General features: G+C 44.6%; 1 protein-coding gene across 1 annotated transcript in view; it reads right to left on the bottom strand.

Moving 5' to 3' along the window:
- Nucleotides 1-357: 357 nt before the first annotated feature.
- The window catches only part of AGRN (agrin), a gene marked incomplete at its 5' end in the record, with an annotated part of 135,854 nt that continues 115,472 nt past the window's right edge, over nt 358-20,739 (bottom strand). Inside the window, 5 exons of the mRNA XM_086947838.1 lie at nt 358-1,684; nt 1,828-5,078; nt 6,641-6,744; nt 8,848-9,072; nt 10,960-10,992. Of these exons, the coding sequence (XP_086803964.1) occupies nt 4,921-5,078; nt 6,641-6,744; nt 8,848-9,072; nt 10,960-10,992 (520 nt within the window). The remainder of the gene's footprint in view (nt 1,685-1,827; nt 5,079-6,640; nt 6,745-8,847; nt 9,073-10,959; nt 10,993-20,739) is intronic.

Here is a 20,739-nt window from a genome sequence, read left to right as displayed (position 1 = left end):
TCTGAAAACGTTGGGGCAGTTTCTAAGGTCAATGAGATATTTAAGGACAGAAATTAAAAACAAAATATTATAAACTTAAATAAAAAAGCAAGTTTGATTGGCGGAATAAGGCGTGGTGTCTGAAACGCAGGCATGAAGATGTTGTGTAGGAGGAGGACCAACAAAAGTTCCTGTAATAAGACCCAGCCCTTCCACAAGAGGGTCCTCGTAAAGCTTGTGGATCAACCGTGTATCGACTGCAAAAAGGAACAGGCAAGCAGACACCCCTCAGCCCCTCTGAATCACAACCATCGTCTGTGGTGCACAACAAGACAGAGTCAACAGATAGACACAAGAAAGAGGAGGAGACCCAAGTACTTGTTTTTTTAAGGTTTTACAACTTTATTTCATGGTGATTGGGACTGGACAAAAAGACACAAGTAATAAAGTTAGTCATGGTTATAACATGCCAATGGGATGCTGTACATTCATGGGTGCCATAGTCCAAGGGTCCCAAACATGTGATGTTACAGGATTCTCTTTGAAAAGATAAAGTAGGGAGGGCCTTTCAATTACAAGGCATGAACCTCCATTAAGGTCTATGAGATTGTGAAATCTGCGAGACTCCACTGAGGTCATCAAGAATTCGGTCATTGATGAAATAAAAATGAATACTTTGGACCGGTTCTTTATATTTTTAAGAATCCCCTCATTAATTAGCATATTTTAGCCAATCTTTAAGGAAGCCTGTAAGTATAGTTAGATTTTGGAGGGAGAAGTGGCTTAAAATACCACAGGCAAGTGAAGTTAAGATTTTTTTTTGTGGGCGGGAGGGGATGCTTAGAAAATCACAACCGTTCCAATGTCTTTAGAGATTGAAGGGCAGTCCCTGCCAACAGGAGTGACTACCTCATTGACTTTGGGGGTGAACGCCACAGCCCTTCAGAACTCTTATGAAACAAGGCAAAATAGCACTGCCCAATAAAATATAGATCACTAATAGGTGAGGTAAAAAAAGTGCTTTGTGGAATATTTTGGAATGCACTAGATATGAAAACTAGTAAATTACCCTTCAGGATGCATGGACCTTGGACATCCAATAGTGGTCTCAGTTTATTCTGCTATGAAATTGAAAAGTGGTTCCAATGAGTTTTGGAATCAGGAAAAGTTTAGATTAAGGCATTTCTGATCCGAATCAACACCGATTTTTGTGGTTTCGGTCATTAAACATCGGCAATAAAACTTGCTTCAAAGGAAACTGAATTTGACGGAAGCAGAATGACCTATCCAAAGATTAATTCATCTCTATATTTATATATATATGTACATCCCTAACGAAGCGATTAACACATCCCATCCAAAGTCTGGACAGAACCATTCATAGTTTGGGAAGCATACTGTTAGTTTCCCTACTGCCACGCTTTCATTGTCGGCTATGAAGTCCGGATTAACGTGCTGTTGAGATCTCACCTCCCGCCTCCTCTTCAAGAGAGTGAGTGCGTATTACACACAGCATCACGCCATTTCAAGGCTATGTGGCATATCGTGAATCAAAGGGTGTACGAGAGGAGTCTGGTAGCTGATGATGGAAGAATTATAGTACCTCACATACTATTGAGATCACCCCTGCCCCAGATTGACTCTCCCACCCAGTGAATTTACTTTGGTTGTATGCCCAGCAATGCCAGCTTCATGCCATTAACCCCTTCGACGCTGATGACGAGCTCAGCTCGTCATGAAGTACACCTCTTGTACGCTCATGACGAGCTGAGCTCGTCATGAACCGCGGGATTTTCGAATCCTCAGCGCACAGCGGGATAATGCGCCGCACCGATGGTGTTAAGTTACTTGAGATGCTCTTCAGGAGCTATTCAATGCCAACTACACATATTGCCAACTCACCACACTGAAACTATTGCTATTCAACCCATGCCATGGGTTTATTACTCTCTGCTCTCTAGGGGGTATGTAAAAAACAAAGTAGTAAATGCATTACTCCTCGATTGGGTCATATGGGATCAGTTACGTGATGCTCTTAGCTCCCGATAGCCAGCTAGGTTGGATACCTACCAAGGTGTGAAATTATTGTTAATAAAGTTTCAGAATGGGTAAGGCTGACATACATGCCGTAAACAGCACAACAGGCTCTGAAGCCCCTAACACCTACACTCTGTCGTAGGCCATTTACTAAGAATGCCTGGTTATTCTAGGGCCTGGGTAGATGGGCAGTCATTAGAAAGATACAGATGATTCCCAGCCTGGCTCTGCCTTGTCAATGCTCCTAAAGATGCCCTCATTTTAGTCAAGGAACCAATGCCCAACCTAGTTAAATAATTTGCTTAGGGGGCAGTAACCCAAGGGAACCAGAACATACAACGTCATGGCTTCAAACTGTGCACTCAAGTTGGAAGGCTTTCTTTTCTGTATGTCCTGTCTCCTTAATCAGCTGCTTTTAAGTTGAGTGTACAAAATTGTTTTTTGAGGCACACTCTCTTAATTTTCAAAGCTTAGCACATCATTCCTCTTTGAGCAGAGGCTGTCATGGGTTTTATCGTGTATTAGAAGTAAACAGCTGTTACTCGAGTGGATAGGAAGGCAGCTACCACACTTTGGCGTGGTAAAGAGAAGAGTTACTCGATAGAATGCTACTCTAGCCTGGGGTCCACCCGTCCCCTTAAGTCTCTGTAGTTCTGTTCACTCCCCCTCTACTAGGATGTTCATCTAATCCAAAGTCCTCTATACATGTGTGAAACAACCAGTCTCAGGGAAATTCGAGTGACCTAGAAAGACGAAAGACATCATTGTTTTTTCTTAAAGGTTGATAGCTCTGACCCTGCAATTAAGCATTTTTGACTGTTCTGTGGAACTATCTGCAGGCATGCCAGAGAGGTTACATCCCTGATGAATCAGGCCCTTCACATACAGTCAACCACACATGCTGTGGGCAGAGCCAGGGCAGCATGTACTCATTTTAAGTGTATGGCGGTGGACACCTTCTTCCACTGCCCCATAAAACAGACTACTACAATCGTATTCTGAGCTTGGGAAGATTTTAAAATATAATTGTTGTAGGTCAGCCTCCAGAAAATCCAGATCGAAACTCTAGAAAACAGATCTGAAGTGTTGAAGACATTGGTATGCAGCAGGTTTCTATCACATTACTCAGAAAAGTGCCAGAAATCGGTAAAAGGTCTGCACAACTCTGTTGCACTTGATATTACTATACAATGACTGTTGGTAGTGCAGCTGTTTGTCTGATCCTCGAAGATGGAAGAAAAGTTGCAGGCTAAACTGTAGGCCGCGCAGTCCACGTACATGGGATTCTAATGTACATGCTTTGCCGGGCTGCAGATCAAGCAATATTATTTTCCTTAAAAAAGGAAAGCAACCATGCTTGGCCCAATTGCGAAATGGTCAGGATTACAAAAACAAAGGCAAATAGATTCAAGTTTATTTTTTTCGGACTGCATTTCAAAGTAAAAAACAAAACAACAGAAAGTTAAGGTGTTACGACTGGGACTTGTTTAATTCAGGCTAAAACCAATCTCTAGGTAAAAAAATTAAAACAAAAATGTAAAACGCCATGCTAGCCACAGCTCAGGTATATGGAAAAATTTACATGATGAGGTCAGCCCGAGAATGTGTCTTTCTCAAGCCAAGAATGAAATGAACTGAAGACCTTGGTGCATGTGGACTGTTTGTGTGTGCGTGTATGTGTATGCATGGATATATACTGCATTATATATACCTATAAATATATAAAATATGTACACATATCCAAACCTCCTACCCAGTGTTACAGTACTGTCTTCAGAGCAGTTTAAAAGGAATGCTTTTGCGTCAAATCAATCATACCAACAGTAAAAACAAATACTTTTGCGTAAGGGAAGGGGTGGAGGTAGGGGCCACAAAGAAAGGCGCAGAAGAACGGGAGGAGTAAAGATAAACACAGGTGGGGTTTGAAAAGGTTATTTGCCTCCAAAAAGAAATATTTAAAAACCAACATGTCTAGAATCCCGAAAATAACATCGCCAGATGGGATTTTGGTAAACAAATGGCGGAAGCTGGACACGCGAGGAAGCGCGCTGCCCCAATCAGAATGTGGAGGTCCAAGCTACGTAGCAATTTCAGTGTATACATGCACAGACGCCATGTAAACTGGAGATGGAGGGAGGGCAAAATGACGTGTCCATTATCGTGGTGCAGCAAAGAATGCTAGCATGGGTCACACAGTCCTTTGAGCGTGCACATGGCAGCGGCACGCTAGGTGAACTGTGAGGACCACAGTATAGTCAGTCACCAGGAAGCATTTGTCACGGACAGTAGTCACGGCTGAACCAGATTTTTCCCATATTTCTGAGCAACCGCCCTTTGCAGTGAACCCCCCACATGACGCAGAACAAAACAAGAATGCAGGAGACTGTGGTGGACAAGAGGGGGAGGGGCTTGCACTATGTAAATAACGTAGTCAATGTCTGGGGAGCTGGGTGTTCCATTTTCTACTAACCATCTTCCATGAGTTGACATGGAAAAGAAGAACATCTGTCAGCAGCCGCCATCTTGTGGCATTTCCAGAGCCTGGTCTGGACCATAAACCCCCTCTTTACACATTCTATAAGGCCATATCCAGTGCAAATGCATACATCGCAAGGGGTCTGCTCTGTTTCAGTGCAACTCCTCCATGCCCCTTCCAAGCGCCCCCCTCTCTAGTTTCTTGTGGTATTTCTTTCTTTTTTGCAACAGCAGAATTGGTCCAACTTGAAATATAAAGAACCGAACAAAGGAAAAACATAAATGAGGAACTCCGGGCCCTTTCTCTCCCCCTCACAAAATATAAAAAGCCATACATTTACAAAAATAGAAAAAAAAACAGCAACGGAAAGAGGGAGAGATGGGGACGGACACAGCACCAGCGGAGGAATGGTAAGTAATGTCCGTGGATTATTTGGCAGAGCAGTGTAATATTGTGGGTTTGTTTAAGGCGTCCTCCACCAAGTGCAGCTCCTGCTGGTCCACCAGCACATCCCGCATGCAGCCAATGAAGCCGGTGCTGTATGCCTTCGGCAGCTTGTACGACACGCTCAGCTTTTCCATTCCACCTGCAAGGCATTGAAACAAACAGATGATAAGCAGAGGATGAAAAAACATCCTCAACAGGTGCCAAGAACACTAAGTAGCGCTGCAATGCTCTTGACGAGCAGCTTCTGATAGAACAAGAAGCATTTGTAATGCAATAGGTCTTGCATTTATGAGAGTTTGAGCTATTGGCATTGTAATTGACAATGCCTTTTATGCATGTGTTTTTAAAACAGATAAATAAAATAAAATGCAAATGTGTCCAATAAAAAGAGTTAGGAGAGAGTGTATCCTGCCTGCAACAGCAGGCAGGACTAAATGCAATAATACATGTAACAGGGGAGGTTACAAAATGAGACAAGGCAGAACTAAGGAAGGACTACTAAGCCTTTTGACCAATGAATAGCCACAGTTTATAGTGAACAATCACACAAGCCAATGAAAAATGTGGGCGGGGCTTCAAGTCTCTACCTCAATACAGCATGCCTCGCAGAGCAGCATGTACGCTGCCCAGGCTCGACCTAAAAAGAGCTATTAATTTGTCCTAGGCCTGATGCAAGAAATTCATCCAGTCCGGTCTTTTTAGTTCACCGTAAAATAAATGCTCCACTCCCAGAACCTCATTCCAAGCTTCAGGGTAAAACTGAGAGGTAATACCGACCATGAAAAGAACAATGGTGTTGGCCGCAGTTTCCCCATGTGGTCTTACCTCCACATTATGAGTGCTGCAAGTCTTAAAATCTTAAAAAAGGAGAATGCAGTAATATTGTACATGTCCCCATTCTGAGTTGGGAAACTAGGAAATTTGTGGTTTTGCCATGCACTACACCAGGTTCGAAGTGTGTGGAATAAAAACAAGCCAGACCAGCAAGAAGTCTGCACGCTACTTATAATGTGCTAACTGAGATGCAAAATCCTGTTCGCACCCAAATCTGTATTACACTACTGCTCCGAATGAGACCTTGACTGTTGCAGACGAACAGACAGAAAAGTACAAGGCAGTTGATGTACACTGGTGTGAATTCTAAAGGCTCTATGAGATCTTTGTAGGGATGAGCTGGGCCAGGTGCAGACCCTGAAACCTTTAAGTTGTTCTGTGGGGTCCTCATTTAGGGGAAATTCTTACAAAGGGCAGTGAATCTCCCTGGCTGCTCTGTGGTCTCCTGTGAGAATAACCTCGATTAATTTTTCCTTTTTTCTTGGAAAGGGTTCGGACTAAGCACTCTTACAGAACACAAACACATGTCTTGAAGATGGAGAAATTAACAAATGCATGGTGAAGCTACGCAGCACTATTCAGATGACAAGTTAAGCAAAAATACAGCAACATCTTTAGGGTTTAACATTTTTGTGCCGAATATAACTGCCAGGTAGAATGTTGCGCAATAACCTTTCCAGTAAGTGTTATCAGCTACTACTGAAGGCAGCCAGGACATTTGCTATGGTTCACACAGGCCTATCATAGCAGAAGTTCCAACAGTCTTTGCTAATGGCAGATACTTGTTGCTGTTTGCAAGCATCCCTGTCCTTCTGAAGCCCCTTTTTCTCCCACTCCAGTGTTGCAACCTCCATGTGGTCCTCTTACCAAGCCAAAGGGCACCGTCCGTGTCCAACTGCTTGGCTCCCAGGGGAGACGATCCAAAGACAGGGGCCTCATTGCCCACCTGCAAGGTACCATCTCGGTTCTCCCTGAAAAAGAGAAGGACACAGCAGCCTTAAACAAACAGTTGTTCTGCTCAGAAATCCAGGCACTGTCCTTACATAGTCACTGATGTTCACCTGTGTTTTTGTTGAGCCTTGTTGGTAAGTGAGGAAAATGAGGCTGCTCTGGAGAAATAGCCTTTCAGATGCTTCACCAAAGAACCTTGGACTGCAGATTACTAGCACTTTCTGCTGGGTATGCTCACTATCCACACTACCTGCTTTTTACCATTCTCTTTACCCAAGTTTATCACACTTGCCCTCATGATCACTGTAAAGTTTCCCCAGTAATTGAACCCACACGGTTGTGGAAACAGGTATGTGTGCTTTTCCGAACTCACATGCACAACCCCAGCCCCACTCTATCTCCCACAAAGTGCAAGCATGCATGGCCATGTCTGGTATTCTCCGAACCAACATCTCCTATTGCACGGTCTCCGTGGTGACATCTGTTGTGGGAAGCAGAAACTACAGAGACCGGTAATTCCACCTCAGTTCGCTCGCTAATACATGCATCATTGCGACACATGATCCTCAGTGACAACCTCATCACACTCATTTAAGGAGCACTGACACCGTGTCAGCCCAACTTTTCAAAGCGGTCATCACCACATGCTGTGTTGTTATCAAAAACACATCATTATCACTGGTATCCAAACCCGGGAAACCCCACTCCCCCACCTAATCCGCCACAACTTATGTATATAAATACACCAGCCCTAAACTGGAATGTAAACAGTTTCCATCCAAACATAGCTGAATTAACATTCCACATATATACACTAAGTGCAGGAGAACATGTCCGTCACAGCACGTGATCTCACCAACTCTTGTGGATCTGGGCCAAAGGTGTCCAAGACTACATTCAATTCACTCCAGCAGGGCATGTTATTAACACCACCTCAACACACACAAAGCTGACATGCCAACTTCATCCAGACCCCTCCGCGGTGCAATCCTGGAGGAAATTAAGGGACATCCAAGAAAGAATTAAAGGGAGCTGTGACCGGGTGGTGGTGGATGGGTCAGCAGCGGCCCACACTGGTAAGAGCGGTGAGGCAGGTGGGGGAGTCAACAGAAGTCATCGTCTGTCGACTCCCCCCGCCCCACTCCACCACGCCGCTCTTGCCTGCATGGGCCGCTACTTGCATGATATGTGTGTGTGTGTGAGAGAGAAAGTGATTGATTGATCTGGATCTTACAATCACACTCCCTTAGAGATCATAGTTGAATTTCCATCCTCAAGTTTGTTTCTTATGTTGTATTGAAGCAAATAATGAATGATAAATAATGTGTAAACCAGATCGCACAACTATTCGTGTGCATAGTGAAGTACTGCCGTTAGCATGTCCTTGCAGTGCAGTATCAAGCCAGGGTCTTGAAAAATTATTTACTGGTTTTTTAGTTGGATCATGCGTGGTGTGAGTTACTCATACTTACAGTGTGAAATCTTATTGGGCGCTGTATCACATACTACTGATAGAACGCAACCCTCACGCCTTTCCAAAGGAGCTGCTCTTGGAATTCTCCTAATTCCTCTATAGATATTTCCCTATTCTTACAATATGGGCTGCGTGAGGCACAGCAACAGCTTGTAGTGTGTGTTTTTGGTGTTCTCCTGTGTATCTTCACCTGAAAATATTCTAATGGAATTGCTAAATACATGAAAAGGCAGCGGGATTGCAAAATGCTTCTGTTGGCCAATTCTGAACATCTTCTCCACCTGACAGCGTATGTTTACTTGTTAATGGGGAGGGTGGAGGCTGGGTAGAGACCTGAGGCATAGCAAGATAGTACAGGAACCTAATTCAAGCAGTGAAAATGGACCTCATGCTCCATGTTCGAACAGTAAAAGACGAGTATGATTTGGGTGCAGTTGGCCCCTTCACACCCCTGGGACCAGTGCCACTGCACTCGCTATGATAATGATAGCTACACGCCTGTGAGACACTCTTTGTCAGTGGCCCACTGAAGACACACTCTACAACAGTGTTTGGTTATAGATTGCAAACACCACAAGGGCTTTCAAGACCTCTTTCAAATCACCAACACATCCACAGATGGGTTGTCTTATCCCAAGAATTCACTTACCTCTGGGCTTTGATCCGGACCCAATGGTTGGTGTTGACCCGAACTGAAGACCGAAGGATCACTGGCTTGGACCCAAGGTCATAGGTCATTTCCACAAAGCCATTGACCACAGCCAGGGCGATGTAGTCCGAGTGCTCCATGCCTTTTCCACTCCAGAGGATCAGGCCCTGCGTCGCTTCGGTCTTGATGCTCAGCTCGAACTGATTCACCTTCAGAGCCTTTTCACTAAGGGAAGGAAAGAAAGCACATGGCTCAGAAGTTTGGTGGAGGTGGGCTGAGCTCCCAGGGGCCAAACCACAGTGAGTCCACTATCTTAAAAACTAAGCGTTGGAGGTGAGGGTCTGGTTAACTCTACAAAGTATTCTGCAAGATGGTGGGACACACGAGGTTGATTTCATCTGTCTGATGGGATCGGACTGTCCGCACGGAACAATCAAATGCTTTAAACTGCACCTCTCAAAAAATCCTTGGACTGTCCCTACATTTCCTCTCAATGGTTTGGATCCAGAATTTAGCCCCATCCTCGATTGAAAGATTCCAAGGCATCGTGACACATTGTTTAATGATAGGTTACCCATTGTAAGGCGGGCGGGTGCTGGTGAAGGATGCTCACCAGCTGGACTACATTATGGAGCGGACTGGTAATTAACATTATTTTGTATTCATAACTTCTCCAATAATACCAAGCTATTAGCCCTTACCAGTGAAAATATGGAAAACGAGTGATTAGTTTACAAAAATAAAAAGTTGCTCCTAATGTTTCTGTGAAGGGAGGATCCATTTTTCCTTCAAACGCACAGCCTTGTGAGGGACTCTGGAGAACGTGGCTGAGGGGAGGGAGCAGAAGTATAGTACCAGGCACAACATTTTAGGTAAAAATCAGCGCCCAAGTAATGGCCTGTTTATTTTTTGTTATTAAATGACAAATCTTTTTTAGAAGTATTTATTTTCCCAACCAAATCATACAGAAATAGTTATAAAATATGCAGCAAATAGAAAAAATACTGTGCCACTTTACTTCTCTGCAATTATCGGTCTTCTTCGTAGAGGGGGGTGGGGGAGAGGGAGATACGTTATAGGGTAGGGAAAACCAAACCAGAGAGCGCTCTTGTACAGGCTCAGTACGTGGTATTGCAACACACATGAAATATATATCTATAATCCATGCCTGCCACTGTAAGCTTCTAACGTAAATAGCATGAAAGAGCATGGTCTGGTGCCCTTTCTTATCCTGAAGCTCCTACGACCCAGAGTGTACCCTCTGACAGGGAACTGGCAATGTTGCAAGGGCAAATGAAACTTATTTGCAAGTGGGTGCACATAACTTTAAAGAGTCGGTCATATTTCATCACTTGCATATACAAATAGAGTGTGTTCACATGGACACGCTCAGATGGGACACACCAACAAATAAACATACTCTGCCAGACTTTTTGTATTTCTAGAGGCCACCAATCCCTAAACTGTGTCCAAAGCCCTCCTCCCCCATGCCACACACGCACACAGTATATTAGCAGGTGATGGGGCATTCCGCTTCATCTGGACTGCTGTGCCCACATGAATTCCACCTACCTTTCATCTGAGGGTGGCTCCCTCCTGTATCATACTGACCCAAAGTCACTGCTATACTGCTTTAAAATGAAGACAGTGACCATCCTTTCCTGCTAATGATCAGCAGCATTCACTTTGGTCTTTGGCCATTTAGCGTGTGTCACTCAGTGAACAGACTAATGGAGTAGGTGGACCACAGCCGAAGTCTAGTTCAAAATAGGCACTGGCTCGGGAAACTTCTAAATCCCTCCCAAAAGGATTAGTACCCACACAAACACAGTGATGAGAGGATAGTTTAATTAGACATTCTTGGAAGGGTATGATATCATGATCATGACACCGATTCCCAATTAAAGGGCAGTTGATCCGAAGGAAGGATTTCAATAAAGATATGACCTGACCACGGTTCTATTTTTAGCAATTTTCCAGCCTGCTCTCGGTTTTGAAATTGGTGCCTTAGAAATAAAGAAAATGCTGACAGCTGATGGAACCACAGTGAGGCTACAAGACCACAATACCACAATACCACAAGACAGTGACCCGCTCTGTGAAAAGACTTACCTGCCATCCTCTGAGTCGTCCACAAAGTCAGGACTTAGAAGAGGAAAGAAAGCGGGCATGCATTGAGGATAGTTGCAGAAAGGAAGACGTTTCACACTGCCTTGCATGATATTATAGCTAAAGCAGGCACTCAAGTACTTGTGGCTCAGTTGTACCAATACCAAGTGATGAACTTTAAAAAATCAAGCATGTAATGCACACAAAGATTCTTTCGACTGTGTGCCACCCAAATCCAGACGCTAGAAACCCCACACTGAAGTTCATTGAGCCCCAAACTCGAAGTCCCCCAAACAAAGGCTTTTTTTCACACCCAAAATAAAACCTCGAAGTCTAAACTGTGACTGTGTGTCCTCTCTTCCAGCCCCCAAAATATAGACAACATTTCCAAGTACCTACAAACTCTGAGCCCCAATAAACTCAATGCCAAACCATGACAATGCACAGACACTAAGCCTATCTCGTGCTCCCCATAATACACAATCCAGGCACCACTAATTCTGCATTCCTCATCCTAAACTGGGTCTTTCAAAGTATTTTCCTTTAAATCTAAATGTGGCTCTGAGCTTCCATAATGCAAACGCTATATCTTAGCCATTAATATTGCACCAGCCCATAGCTTTGGGACCCACAAACCATTACAATAAGTTCCAACCACCCCACTTCTCCGCCTCCAACCCGGACCTTGAACCTCCCAAACTAAAATCAATGATTCTGACGGAGTCTCCCATACCATCACGTATTAGATGTCAAAGCCCACCCCTGAGTGTGACACAGCACCTAATTCCGAGTATCTCTGATTCTGTGCCGCAAGTCCTGCAACACACCCTTAATTCAAGCCTGTCGAACTCTGAATTTGAACCTAATATACATTAACCAATCAGCCCCAAATCTGGCTCTTACACTCTCAAAGAAAACTTGAAGCATCCCTTAAATGTTTTGCAAATGTGTACATTAGAACCTAAACATGTGTTATTTTCACATTTTTCTGCGCTACCACTTAGCCCCATGTATTTCTACCTATACGGAATGACTTTTCTCTCTGTGAGCCAAGCTATAACTTTAGAGGATTAGAAAGGAAGAGATTTCCACAATACACACAAAAGACTTAGATCTGAGGTGGGAAGGTAAGAGCAAGGCAGAACAAATTTGAAACATAAGACAGGGCAATTGTCTTTTTTGTCAGGACCCTAGTTTTATCATTCACTGGTTCTAGTCATATTCCAGGTCTGAGCTGATGCTGATGTGGTTGTACCTAAAGATACCCTTGAGGCATTTCAAACTCCTGCCGAATTATTCAGGCTCAAAGAGACAGACCTGTTCCATATTAGACCTTGTGATACGTAGTAGTATAGCTTAAGCTTTAAAGAGCCAGCCGCCAAAAAAAAAAAAAATAGCACCTCGCTCTCTTTAACCAAAGATGCTGCATCACCAACAATTGAGATTCTGCAATGCCCATTCAAATTTTTCAGGAGTCTTTCTTGTTTCCATGCAATTGACCAGGATGTATCCATGTAAAGATTTTGAGGTCTAAAATAGAGGTGCCTTGTCTGCTTTTTATTTCATTTACCACTTCTCTTCTGCTCCCTCCTTATGCAGTTAATGTTATGGCATCAACAATCAAAGCTATCCTTCTGTCTGTGTAAATTCCAGAATGAGCCTCGAAGCACTTTCACCCAAGAGTCAAACCAAACTGCAACACAAGTTCCATTCGAGTGCTCAATAGTAAATCAAAAGTTAAAACACTATAAGGAATATGCTACTTACCAGTATGCATCTGTTCTTGGCATAGAGAGCTGCAGAGTGGTACATTATGAATAGATCGCCATCTGGTGTTGGGCTCGGATGATTGCACTTTGTTTTTCTCTTGGAGAGTCTTTTGTCTCTTGGTGACTCCTCCCTTGGTTGGTAGTGCGCATGGGCATCGGCTCCATCCTTAGATTGTTTTGCCATAGTAGGGTTAGATGGAGTAGTATAGTAGAATACAGATAAGAGTGCCCATGTAAGTGTATCTAAATAAGATAATGTTGGAACAGACACAGGTTTCCGGGGAGGCTGGGAGGGCATGTACCACTCTGCAGCCCTCTATGCCAAGAACAGATGCATACTGGTAAGTAGCATATTCCGTTCGAGGCATATGGGCTGCAGATGGTACATTATGAATAGACTATATAGCAGTTCTCTCCCTAGCGGTGGTCACCCGTGTCTGTTGCAACTGTCTGAAACAATGTTTTTAATACTGCTTGTCCCACTCTAGCTTGTTGTGTTGTGTGCACATCTACACAATAGTGTTTTGTGAAGGTGTGCGGTGTAACCCAGGTAGCCGCTTTGCATATGTCATCTAGTGGAATGTTTCCCAGAAATGCCATAGATGCTCCTAGTTTACGTGTAGAGTGAGCTCTAGGAGGAACAGTTAATGTTCTCTTTGCCTTTAAGTAGCATATTTGAATGCATTTTACAATCCATCTGGCAATGCCCGCTTTGGAGATGGGATTGCCTTTATGTGTGGGAGAAAACGCAACAAATAGCTGTTTTGTCTTTCTGAAAGTTTGTGTTCTTTCTATGTAGTACAATATGGCCCTTCTAACATCCAGTGTATGTAGGGCTCTTTCAGCTACTGTTTGTGGTTTTGGAAAGAAAACCGGTAATTCCACTGACTGATTGATGTGGAATGCTGAAATAACCTTCGGTAAGAATTTTGGGTTTGTTCTAAGAACCACTTTATTTTGGTGTAGCTGCATAAATGGTTCTTGAATCGTAAAAGCCTGCAGTTCACTTACTCTTCTAAGTGACATGATAGCTATGAGGAAGGCTACCTTCCATGTGAGGAATTGTATTTCACACCTATGCATAGGTTCAAATGGTGGCCCCATTAGTCTGGTAAGCACTATGTTGAGATTCCAGACTGGGGAAGGTGGTCTTCTTGGTGGAATGACTCTTTTGAGTCCTTCCATGAAAGCTTTAATTGCTGGTACTTTGAACAATGACAGATGTTGTCTGTTTTGTAGGTATGCTGCTATGGCTGCTAGATGAACTCTGATAGAGGTATATGCTAGGTTACATTGCTGTAAGTGTAACAAATAGCAAATGATTTGTTTAGTAGATGCGTCCAGAGGGTTGATGTGCTTACTGTTACAGTGTATAGCAAACCTCTTCCATTTTGCTGCATAGCATGCTCTGGTGGTAGGACGTCTTGCTTGTTTAATGATCTCCATGCATTCTGGTGGTAAATCTAAATACCCAAACTCTATGACTTCAGGAGCCAGATCGCTAGGTTCAGTTGTTTGGGATCTGGGTGCATTATTTCTCCATGGTTCTGTGTAAGATGCATGGGTAATAACCTTAGCTTTTGATGTGGTACTTGTGAGAGTTGTAGCAGCGTGGTGAACCACGGCTGTCTTGCCCACGTGGGTGCCACTAGTATCATTGTCATTGAATGTTGCTGCAGTTTCCGAACCAGTAATGGAATTAGTGGTAGAGGAGGGAACGCGTACGCAAATCTGTTGGACCAGTTTATCCACAGTGCATTGCCCTGGGACCTTTTGTGTGGGTACCTGGATGCGAATTCTTTGCATTTTGCGTTCTGATGATTGGCAAACAGATCTATCTCTGGTTGCCCCCATTTTTGGAAGAATGGCTGTAGTATTTGGTCGTGCAGCTCCCATTCGTGCACTTGTTCTGACTGTCTGCTTAGGATGTCTGCTATCTGATTTTGAACTCCTGGTAGGTGTTCCGCTAACAGGTAGATCTTTTGAGGAATGGCTCATCTCCATATGTCCTGTGCTAGTCTGGACAGTTGGAGAGAGTGTGTCCCCCCCTGTTTTTGAATATAATACATTGCAGTCATGTTGTCTGTTCTGATCAGGACTGCTTTGCCTGTTATTTGCATTTGGAAGGCTTTTAGTGCTAGAAATATTGCTAATAGTTCTAGGTAGTTGATGTGCAGTTTCTTTTGCTGCACACTCCACTTCCCCTGTACTGTGTATCTGTCCATATGCGCTCCCCATCCGGAGAGCGATGCGTCCGCTGTTATTATTACTTGTGGAATTGGCTCTAGGAACGACCGTCCCTTGGAAATGTTTTCTGTGTTCCACCACTTCAGAGAGCGATGCGTCCGGTCGTCCACCAACACCAGGTCTGTAATCTGCCCTTGAGCCTGATTCCACTGTGTCGCTAGACACTCTTGTAGTGGGCGCATTTGTAGTCTGGCATGTGGTATTAGCAGTATGCAGGAGGACATCATGCCTAATAGTTGCATAAACACTCGTGCTGGTAGTGAGTGTTGTGGTTGAAATCTTTGTATTAACCCGACCATTGTCTGTACTCTGACTGGGTTGGGGTATGCTATTGCCTTTTCTGTGTCTACTGTAGCCCCCAGGTATTGCTGAATCTGGTTTGGTTGCAGGTGTGATTTTTTGTAGTTCACCGTGAACCCTAGGTGGTGCAGCAATTGAATTGTCTTCTGTGTGTTGTGAAGACATTCTTCCTTTGACTTGGCCTTTATTAGCCAATCGTCCAAGTATGGGAAGACATGTATTTGTTGTCTTCTTAGGTGTGCTGCCACCACAGCTAGGCATTTTGTGAAAACTCTCGGTGCTGTTGTGACACCGAATGGAAGGACTTTGAACTGATAGTGTTGTCCTTCTAACACAAACCTTAGGTATTTTCTGTGGGCTTTGTGAATTGGGATATGAAAGTAAGCGTCTTTTAGATCCAGTGTAGAAAGAAAGTCTCCTTTCTTCAGTAAAGGGAGTACTTGTTGGAGCGTGACCATGTGGAAGTGCTCCGAATTTATGTAAGCATTGAGAGGTCTGAGGTCTAATATTGGTCTTAGGGACCCGTCCTTTTTGGGGATCAGGAAGTATAGAGAGTATACTCCTGTGCCCTGTTGATCTTTTGGGACCTTCTCTATTGCATGCTTTTGTAGAAGTGCTAGCACTTCTTCTCTTAACAATGTCAGATGATCCTGACTCATTGGACGCTGTTTGGGGGGGATGTTTGGCGGGGTATCTGTGAGTTCTAGGCAATAACCATGTTGGATAATTTGTCTCACCCACTTGTCTGACGTGATGTTTTCCCAGACAGGTAGGAACTGTGATAGACGTCCCCCGACCGGTGTTATGTGGTCTGGGGGGAGTTCTATGAAGTCACTGTTTTGGTGTTGAGGCGTTGCGGTTATTATTATTTCCGCGGCCTCTTCCCTTATTGTTGTTACCTCTGTAACTGCCTCTTGAATTACCTCTGGGTGATGTAGGTGTGAAAGATGTGGATTGCTGAATCGTTCCTGTATTCTTTGAGCCCCCTCTATAGGTGGATCTACGAAAGGAACCTCTGTGTGTTGGCTGTTGCAATGCTCCCATTGACTTAGCCGTTTCCGTATCTTTCTTCATTTTCTCTAATGTCTCGTCTGTGCTTGACCCAAACAATGTCTTCTGATCAAATGGTTTGTTCAGTAGGGCTGTTTGTACCTCTTGTTTGAATCCTGAGATTCTAAGTCATGCGTGCCTTCTTAGCATGATACTAGTGTTAATAGACCTTGCTGCAGTGTCTGCTGCGTCTAATGCACACTTAATGGAAGTATTTGTTATTATTTTACCTTCCTGTATTAATTGGTCTGCCTTCTTCTGATGTTCCTTTGGGAGATGTGTAAGAAGTTTTTCTAGCTCATCGTAATGTGCCCTGTCATAACGTGCGAGTAGTGCTTGTGTATTGGCTATACGCCAGCTATTCGCTGCCTGTGATGCTACTCTTTTACCTGATGCATCTATTAACTTTGACTCTTTATCTGGTGGGGGAGCCTCTCCTGTAGATAACGAGTTTGCTCTCTTACGAGCGTTTGAGACCACCAGCGAGTCTAGCGGTACATGCCCTCTAATAAATATTGGGTCCTTTGGAGCCGCTTTGTATTTTTTATCAATTCTTGGGTTTAACACCCTGGCTCTCACTGGGTTTTCGAATATCTCATCTGTGTGAGTAAGAAGACCCTTCAACATAGGGAGAGTACCTGATGTTCTCTGTGCATTAGGTAGAGTCTCTAACAAGAAATCCTCTATTTGAGGTTCTGTATGTATATCTACTTTATGGTATTTCGCTGCCCTATTAATGAGCTGCACAAAACCTGTGTTATCATCAGGTGGTGAAGGCTTTGAGGGATATAGCTCTGGGTCGTTGTCTTCATCTGACCCTACATCATAATTTTCCCATGGATCCTCCTCATCTGGGATAGTTTCGTCATCCCCTTGAGGTTCTCCCTCCCCCAGATCACTGTCTACATCTGACTGAGGTGTAGCTGGTCTTGGTGTGGAAGGTGTAGGAATATTTGGCCTATTGTGAGGAATAGGAGAAGAGGGTGTTAGTCTAGGACGAGGAGAAGCAGGAGGAGTTATATTCGTCCCCATTGTTCTCTTTTTTGAAGGAAGAGGTTTATCTTCTGACTGTTCACTCTTTCTCTTCTTTGTGACCACCTTCCCAGTTTGTGGATCAATAAACAAGATCTTTTGTTTGGGATCTGTCTGTTGCTCCTGAATCGGTACCGAGGGTCCTGGTTCCGAGAGGTGCTTTTGTTTTCGATCGTCAGATCTTGTTGTTTTCGAAACCGAATGTTTGCTCGATTCCGACTTTCTTGGTATCGAGTGTCTCTTGGGCGATAAGTCATATTTATGTTTCGACATGGAATGTTTCGATCCCGAGCTGTCCCTTGTATGTAGCCTCGGTGCCGAAGTCGATGTCGCCCTTTTCTCGGATCCGACATGGTGGGAGTCCGAGTGTTTCGGTTTCAGTTTCGGTTTCGTTGCCGGGCCCGAAGGCGGGGCGTCGGAAACTTTTTTCAGCGGTTTGACCGGGCCCGAGGGCGGGGTCGTTACCGCACGGGGTCGGTTTTTCGGTAAGGGGACGTCGTCACTCACGGTTTGTAGCTCGATGAGTTCTTCAGCCTCCGACTGGTCCCCTTCCGACCCCGACTGGTCCTCTTCTTCCTCGATTTGTTCGTCTCCGAACAGCTCCGGGATCGCTTCTGCCTGCATTCTGGAAACCTCGTGTCTTCGAGCTCGACGATTTCTAATCGTTAGCTTGGAGGAGAATGCTGCGCAGGCTTCGCAGTCCCTGGATTCGTGTTCAGGCGATAGACAGAGGTTGCACACCTCGTGTAGGTCCTTGTGTGGGAACTTAGCACCACACGTTGGACATTTTTTGAATGGAGTCCTTTCCATGGACTCCGGGCTTGACTGCGTCGAGAAAGGCCTCCTGTTCTTCGACGTAGTTCCAAGTTTTTCTCTTCTATTTTGAATTTGTAACGCGTCGGAATGGAAATGAACGCGTTCGAATAACAATACCGTCGAATTGGAAAGGGAATACGCGCCGAAAATCACTTTCTTGCGAAGTTGATCTGGAGCGTCTCGATCTTCATCCGAACCCGATGGCGGAAAAAAACAATCTAAGGATGGAGCCGATGCCCATGCGCACTACCAACCAAGGGAGGAGTCACCAAGAGACAAAAGACTCTCCAAGAGAAAAACAAAGTGCAATCATCCGAGCCCAACACCAGATGGCGATCTATTCATAATGTACCATCTGCAGCCTATATGCCTCGAACATAATTTACCCAGCTTAGTTTTCAATTGAACTAATGTATTGACGTCCTGAACAATCCTTCCAGATAGTTTCTTTGAAGGAATAGAGGGAAGTGACTGGTCTGTTTCATATAAAAACTTCCCCTTCTAAACAATAAAGGATGTGAGTGGGGAAAGCAGAGGGTCTCATCAGGGTCGGATTGGCCGATAGGGCAATCTGGCAGTTTCAGAAGGCCTGGTCTGACTGGTTAGTGTGTGGGCTGGTTTTTGGCTCTTTCTGGGCCTGTTTTATGGTCTGGTGGGGGGCCTGCTTTTACCATTGTTTTGCCCGATACACCTGCAGCAATCACAAACACATGCAGTTTCCCATACCTTGCCAAATACCTATTTAGCATGTCTTGACAATTCAAAACTGCCCCAATTTGTAAACATGTACCCTTTTTTAGATATCGGATTCCCTAATGAGGGCAGATTTTATTTTTATTCCCGGCCCTACTTTGTCATAATTGGAACCTGAATCTCATTAAATGCTCAATGGTGTGAGCACAGTGCTCTTTGGTCACTGCAATGGGCAGTTTGTTTTGCAGCCATATAGCAAAAGGGAGTTAGATTGTCATTAATATATTGGATGGAACGACAAACGGGTTCCCTCTGCATAAAATAATGCAACAGCACAGACTCCAGAGGAAAAAATGGAACTTTATAGACCTACATAACATTTTGCCTAAAGTAATAATAGATAACAAGACTGTTTTTTTCATTAAAACATGAGGCAATAGAAACAAAACTGCACCAAGAACTCCCTGGTATTGCTAACCAACCACTGGAATAAAAAGCAAACCAAATCCTGCTAGTCAACGCACGTTGCTATGGGAGACTATTTCCTTCCTTGGTGGCTTTCTTTTCTATCTATTGTAAATGCCATTGATTCAAGGAAGACTGAGACATCTTCCTGGGTTGGTGTTGTGGCTTGTTAGGTATCCATGGAACCTACATAAGCAAGCCAGAAAAGAACAGGTCTGAATGTTACAACTTCCCAACGCCCGCCCGAGCAGAGGAAACACTTTGCAAAATGAGAATGCTATCTCCTGCCTCCTTTAAGAAAAAAGTGAACTTAAAGTTTTGTTTGAAACTAATAACTATCACGTGAGAAAGAGAAGATGTCACCTCTGCAATGCTCGTTCCCAGTAGAACTCAGTCAAGGACCCAGCCCTACCTCACTGTTGTCCAGTCACATGCAGTACAAGGCAGTCTTCCAATGTGTGCACATTTGCTGGTGACATGCTGGGGTGAAGTGCAGAGATGAGAGGAGTGTCTGCTCTCCTTGACACAGGGAACAGTTCAGTCATTCATGAGTACGAAAGCCATCTGTAAGCTTCTGTCCAGAATGTTTTGCAAGACTTGTGTTGATGGTCCCTCTGTCTCCCATACACAGGCTCGGTCACATGCAAAGGAGCTCACCAGTTCTGGTTTACATGCAGTAAGAAGGGGCCTTCCTAGCTCACAAGCAGCAGATCTCACCCCTTCTTTCTTCCGTGTAATGGGGCAAGCACATTGTGGCTTGCATGCATGGGAGTGGCCTCTTCTTGCTCGTGTGGAGTGGGACTGGCCCTTCTTGCTTGCATTCATATGGGCTGGCCCCCTTCTTGCTTGCATTCAGATGGGCTGGCCCCCTTCTAGCTTGCATTCAGATGGGCTGGCCCCCTTCTTGCTTGCATTCAGATGGGCTGGCCCCCTTCTTGCTTGCATTCAGATGGGCTGGCCCCCTTCTAGCTTGCATTCAGATGGGCTGGCCCCCTTCTTGCTTGCATTCAGATGGGCTGGCCCCCTTCTAGCTTGCATTCAGATGGGCTGGCCCCCTTCTTGCTTGCATTCAGATGGGCTGGCCCCCTTCTAGCTTGCATTCAGATGGGCTGGCCCCCTTCTAGCTTGCATTCAGATGGGCTGGCCCCCTTCTCGCTTGCATTCAGATGGGCTGTCCCCTTTTAGCTCACATGCTGCAAATCTGCCCCCTTCTTGCTCACATGCAGCGTGCCTGCCCTGTGCTCGCTTGCGAGCCTCGAACTGGCCCCTGCTGTGTTAAAGGTAGCAGGGCTAGCCCTAAAAGCTCATATAAAGGGGACCTTCCTGTACCAGGGTGCTGACTCTTCTACATCACATACCGGGACCATTCTGGCTCTCATACATGGGGCTGTCCCTCGTCTGGCTCACATAC

The sequence above is a fragment of the Lissotriton vulgaris genome, assembly GCF_964263255.1.
Source record: "Lissotriton vulgaris chromosome 5 unlocalized genomic scaffold, aLisVul1.2 SUPER_5_unloc_1, whole genome shotgun sequence".
In the NCBI taxonomy this organism is placed as follows: Eukaryota; Metazoa; Chordata; class Amphibia; order Caudata; family Salamandridae; genus Lissotriton; species Lissotriton vulgaris.
The sequence above is the reverse complement of the archived record's forward strand: the minus strand, read 5'-3'. Positions and strand labels throughout refer to the sequence as shown.